This window comes from Rhynchophorus ferrugineus, unplaced genomic scaffold (genome assembly GCF_030347505.1).
Source record: "Rhynchophorus ferrugineus isolate W39M unplaced genomic scaffold, kcgeb_rfMv2 rfM2, whole genome shotgun sequence".
NCBI classification, from domain to species: domain Eukaryota; kingdom Metazoa; phylum Arthropoda; class Insecta; order Coleoptera; family Curculionidae; genus Rhynchophorus; species Rhynchophorus ferrugineus.
In genome coordinates, this window is record NW_027472581.1 from 81,687,772 (window position 1) to 81,693,771 (window position 6,000).

The 6,000-nt window shown below is 29.7% G+C and overlaps 1 protein-coding gene across 1 annotated transcript in view; it reads right to left on the bottom strand.

The window, feature by feature from the left end:
• LOC143190616 (pancreatic lipase-related protein 2) overlaps positions 1-1,427 on the bottom strand; it is a 32,512-nt gene extending 31,085 nt beyond the window's left edge. The window contains exon 1 of the mRNA XM_076395037.1: positions 1,123-1,427. Within this exon, the coding sequence (XP_076251152.1) occupies positions 1,123-1,195 (73 nt within the window). The 5' untranslated portion in view covers positions 1,196-1,427. The remainder of the gene's footprint in view (positions 1-1,122) is intronic.
• Positions 1,428-6,000: the final 4,573 nt, after the last annotated feature.

Consider the following 6,000-nt stretch of genomic DNA (forward strand, 5'->3'; position numbering starts at 1 on the left):
AGTTAAGTTATTAGCAAGGAAATGGCAATAATTAAACATATAAAAAGGTCAAACAAATAATTGGCGATATACATGGCTCTCTTGGATTAACCTATGACTTTTGCATCCAGTTCCATTCCATAATTCTTTTCGTTCTTTGTCATTGCAACCGATGAACAAGGAAAGCGGCTACAGTGAGATATATTGAAAGGCGATACCAAAGATTTTGGGGTGAAAGCATGAATTGCGATTACTATTCGACCCTAATAAATATAAAACATAGCAACATAAGTTAAACATAGTAAAACAACAAATATATTGAATATCTCATAAAATAAAACCAATTAAAAAAAAACGGGCTACTGATTTGTATTTAACTATTATTATGTATTTAACTCTATTTACCTTATAAATAGCTTTTGATTGGTCAGGTCTAAAACCGTCTAAACTTGTGTAATTAAAAAAAATGCATGCTAGATATTGATAACCATTTATTGCAATCACGAATTATATCGATTTTAACCCAAAAATAGCAAGCCATCGAATATAATGTAATCTATAGTGCAACTGAAATTGGACTGGATCTTATTCTCACAGTCATCACATCCTAATCCAAGGCATCTATGATGTATTATTATCATATTAACTGCATATAAGTGCATCCCAATGCACTCACCAAACACTTGCCAAATGTGCGCGGTAATAGTGTAGTGCACCTGCTCAAACGCAAACTAGCATACAAACTGATTTATAGAAACATAGAGTGAGATTTAATATCTCTAGAATAAGTTAGAATAGTATCTAGAATAAGATTTAGATTATAAGTTGTAAAGCAGTTCATTTACTGAAGCGATCTTCTACATGTCAGGGTGGTTATATTGTACAACCGAAATTATATAATAATACTTAGTGCCCACGGACAGATTGTTGAAATTTTAATGTTTTAATTTTGTTCTTATCGTAAATATATCAAATGATGTTAGATTATAATACAAATATTAATTGCTACATTCACACATGCAGTATTAAAATTGTTAATATAATAATAAGAAAATTGATAATATGTATAAGATAAAATGATCAGTGGTAAGTTTTAATAAAAAAGATGTTATATTATAAAATATATTAAAATATTCTACTTACCGGAAAACGTAATTAATAACAAATAACAACAAACAACCAACATACAAAAGGAATGACCACTGAACTTGTACATGTTTAACGATAATCCGAAGCGATATGTGAAGAACTGAACGGGAACGTTATTTCGCTTGACTAAAAGTGAAAGCGATGGTCGTCCAGTGGCTCATACGGTACCACCAAGACTAGCAGTAACATCCACATGGGCTCGAATGATGAGGCGTATCTTAATCCTAGGTTGAAAATCAACCGTCGCCGGTGGTACTACATGAATTCCGTCTCGTTGTAGCGATCGCATTTCACCAACTGATTAACATTCATCGTATGGCGGAAGAGCTGGAGAAATACTTTCGTTTATATCGTAAATTAAATCGTTTCATTTTCTTTCTACTTTGTAAAGGGCGATATCATATTTGTATCCATAATATTATAGGTTGTCCAATAACTGTTATGCTCCCTAAGATATGATAAGTTAGTGGGCACTGAGGGCAATTATATTCTAAAATCCTATGTGATGAAAACATCACTACATAGTATAAAACAAAGTCGCCTTTTCTGTCCCTATATCCCTATGTGCGCTTAAATCTTTAAAACTACGCAACGGATTTTGATGCGGTTTTTTTCAATGGATAGAGTGATTCAAGAGGAAGGTTTATATGTATAATACATGCATAGTATACTAAGGCAACATTGCTAATTTTAGAGGTTTCTAACGTGATGTCGTAAATTAACCTATTTTTTTAAGCTTATTTAGCAATTAGCAAAAACGCTGCCTAACCCTACGAGTTAGATCAAATTAATGTACTACAGTATTGTACACCATAAACAGGTCTGCAAAAAAGTCCGGGATGGTATATGTTTATCTTTTAAGGATAACCCACATTAACCATTTTTATTGTTTACTTTTTACGTGAGAAAATGGCTTATTTACGAAGCTATTTTAAGCAATACGGCATTAATCCTTATCGAATTAAGTACCTTAAATACAGTGTGCAATTAATATAGATCAATATGGTTCCTTACAGCATGTAAATTAAACAAATATTTTCGGAGAAATTACAAATTTAAAATTTGCGTTTAAAAATGTGTAATGTAATAAAAATTGTATGAATTTAGATATTCCAAAGATAGCAGGAAATCTTCATAGTAAGTATAGGGGAAGAGGAATTGTTTTACTCCAAATTTAATGCGTGCAGGCCAAGGGCAGTAATGAATGAACCAAAAATACTGGATCGATTTTAATCATGTTTTCATTGAGTGACATAGGCATATATATTTTATGCCCGTGCAAAGTCGGAGCGGGCCGCTATGTTTTTATATACAACGTTCATATTTTTTCTGTAGTGTATTTAATTTAGTATCAGCATTGCACCCGTGCGAAGCCGGGGCGGGTCGCTAGTCTACTATAATTTTGAAATATATATTAATATTTTTATTATACACACACACACACACACACACACACACACACATATATATATATATATATATATATATATATATATATATATATATATATATAATTAAGTATCAATTTAAAAGGTTTGTTAAAAAAATTAAACGACTTTTTATAATGTTTAAGAAATATATTTTAGTTCGATATATCGGTCAAAAAATATTGGCCAAAAATATCGATATTTCTTTCAATTTTTTTTCAAAAATATCAATATATCGATATCTTTTCGGCATCCCTAGTCTATCCAATAATAACCTAACAAAATTATTTTTTTTAATAATTTTAAAGTATCCTTTTACCCACTAGGAGTTTATCAGGACTGGACCTACAGTTTAACGTGGGCTCGGAACCACGGTCTTCGGCATTAAGCTTACCGACTGGCGAGTGACCAACTTAGAAATCATCCCAGAAGACATCCGGTCTTACCCAGCCTGGTTACTGGCGTGACTGGGATCATTTTCCTTGTCGGATTTTGCACGCTTGTCTAGGACAATCACAAATATTAAACAATTCCAAAGCATTATTATTAGCAAAGCTCAAACACAACATTTCTAGTCCATAACCTCTGAAAATCTGATAATGATAATAACTAATGTTTAAAAAAATTTTGCACATATTTGGCTACCAGACGAATTTTATAGACTGATTCGTTTATATGTTTACATATATCATATAACATTCTCTCTTTTTATAGGTAATATATTCGTCATCATGATAATGCGAGTTCGCTGTTATTTTCGATATGATTGGTCTTATCTTTGGTCTTATCTTTTGGCTGTTTTTGTTGTGTCCTGTTCCCTTTTGATGTTTTCTCTCAAAATGACCTATAGATAAGCTAAAACATCGACTATATTCAACTACAAGCTATGGCCGCTGTTCCCTCAGTGTTCAGCCAAAGCTGATAGGACCGTCTGGTCGTTGATTGTACACACCTGTGCACATATTATCCTCTTAGTCTGTCCTATGTACGCTTTTCTATACACGTTGGTTTGAATATAATTCTTTCTGTCTTTCTTTCTAATGCCAAGACTTTCTTGAGTATCTCTATCAATGTAAATAGCTACTAAACAATATGTAAACAGATAATATCGAATTTAAGCTTCTTCAAGATGGTAAAAATATTGAAATATATGGATCAAACAAATAATATCAAATGTGATTACAAAATACATTGCTAAGTTGACAGTAAATATAATAAACTTAAATATGTTAGTTGCTGTAAAGAGTTGAAGCCGAAACAGAACAGTATCTCAATCTGCAGCAACAGCATCTTAATTGCATCTTGTCCCAATACTAATGAAATTAAAATCAAAATACATACTGGGATCAGGATTTGGATCAGCTAAACATGTAGTTTTAGTGACCATAATCTTGAGATATATTAATTTTGTTAATATTTGAAAGTACTTCAAAAAGGCTTTGGGAATTTATCTGGAAGTTATAAGAGGTTCGTTGGAGTTAACATAGAGTAATATAAATTATTATTTTTGATTTTAACGATGTCTTGTTTGTGTTCTGCTAATAGGTGCCATGGCTAAAATCTGAGTTTATTGTTTTATCAGTTTGGAAGTAATCTATAAACTAATTCCTTTTGAGTCATAAAATGTTTTCTTGCACGATATCAAATTTGTTTCGGATCCAATTTAACGGTTTCTCAGCTTTTTGTTTTGATTCAAGGTCATGACAGTAGTACAACATGGGCGCACAGTTTGCTGTGTTCTTAAAATGCTATGATTATGAAATGTTGGACATCATCTATAGAAATTATTGGCATCATCAAAAAAATTAATGTACATAGTCACAGTTGTTAGTCCAACTGACGATAACCAAGCTTTGTATGGGTAAGTTATTTGCGAATGAATCTTTAGTTTTCTCTTAATTGCAGTTGAAAACTAAGCAAAAAAACGGCCAACAAGGACTATTCAATTAAACCAATTTCGTTGTAATTGAAAACGAAGACTTTTTATTTTAGGTATTGTGCATTGACCTTGGTAAAATTGGCAAGAACCATTAAACTTAAAATTGATTTCCTGTGAATCGTTCAATACTTTTTTAAAAACAATTCTGAGGTCAAGTTCTAAATCAGTATTGATATTTATATATTTTTTTTAATGGTTTAATTACTACATGACATTGGCATCCATCACAATAAATATATTTTGTAAGCAATATACCCACAATAAGAGCAAACAAGCTAAAGCATTATTATGTTAAAATTCCAATAGTTAAAATCAAACACTTGTCACAATTTAAAAGGTTGCATTATTTAAATCTCAATTCTTATTTTTCTACATACCTTTTGATAGTACAAGATATTAAGAATTAAGTTTCAAGTTAACAGAAGTGGTACTGTAGAATTTAGAAATCCTTCATGACATGACATATTCAACAGGTACGCTATAAATGCAAATACATACATACATACATACATACATACATACATACATATATATATATATATATATATATATATATATATATATATATACATATATATATATATTTATATATATATATATATATATATTTATATATATATATATATATATATATATATATATATATATATTTATATATATATATATATATATATATATATATATAATAGCTTAAAAAATTTTGAAACAATATCACAAAATATATCGCAAAATGATGATTGTACCGGACATGACATGAAACACACAGAGAAAGAGATGCAGAAATTCAAACACCCACGTCGACTAAATTTGTTTTATTTTTATCTTTTTTTATATATTTATATGATTTAATTATTGCGTCTACACTAATCATCTATGGAAAACTCCACTGTTAGAAAAGACGCTTTATTTGGTTCATGCCGTTTCAGTGAGAAGCTCAAGAACTTTTTAGATTTTCTATCAGTGTTTTTTCATCAGGAAAAATCTGTTCAAATAAATTACAGCATTCGAAAGCAAAATAAGCTCATTATTTTATACATTATAGATACACTTTTTTATAGTGAAACGTAATATACATAGTTATTTTTTAACTAACATAAACTATTAAACTTAAAATTGATTTTCTGAGAATCGTTGAGTATTTTTTTAAAAACAATTTTGAGCTCAAGTTCTAAGTCAATATTGATTTTTATATATTTTTTTAAATGGTTTAATTGCTAGATGACATTGGCATCCATCACAATAAATATATTTTGTAAGCAATATACCCACAATAAGAGCAAACAAGCTAAAGCATTATTATATTAAAATTCCAATAGTTAAAATCAAACACTTGTCATAATTTAAAAGGTTGCATTATTTAAATCTCAATTCTTATTTTTCTACATACCTTTTGATGATACAAGATATTAAGAATTAAGTTTCAAGTTAACAGAAGTGGTAGAATTTAGAAATCCTTCCGTTAAAATGGAAACATTTTTAAATAGGTATTTTTTCTAAAAATCAGCG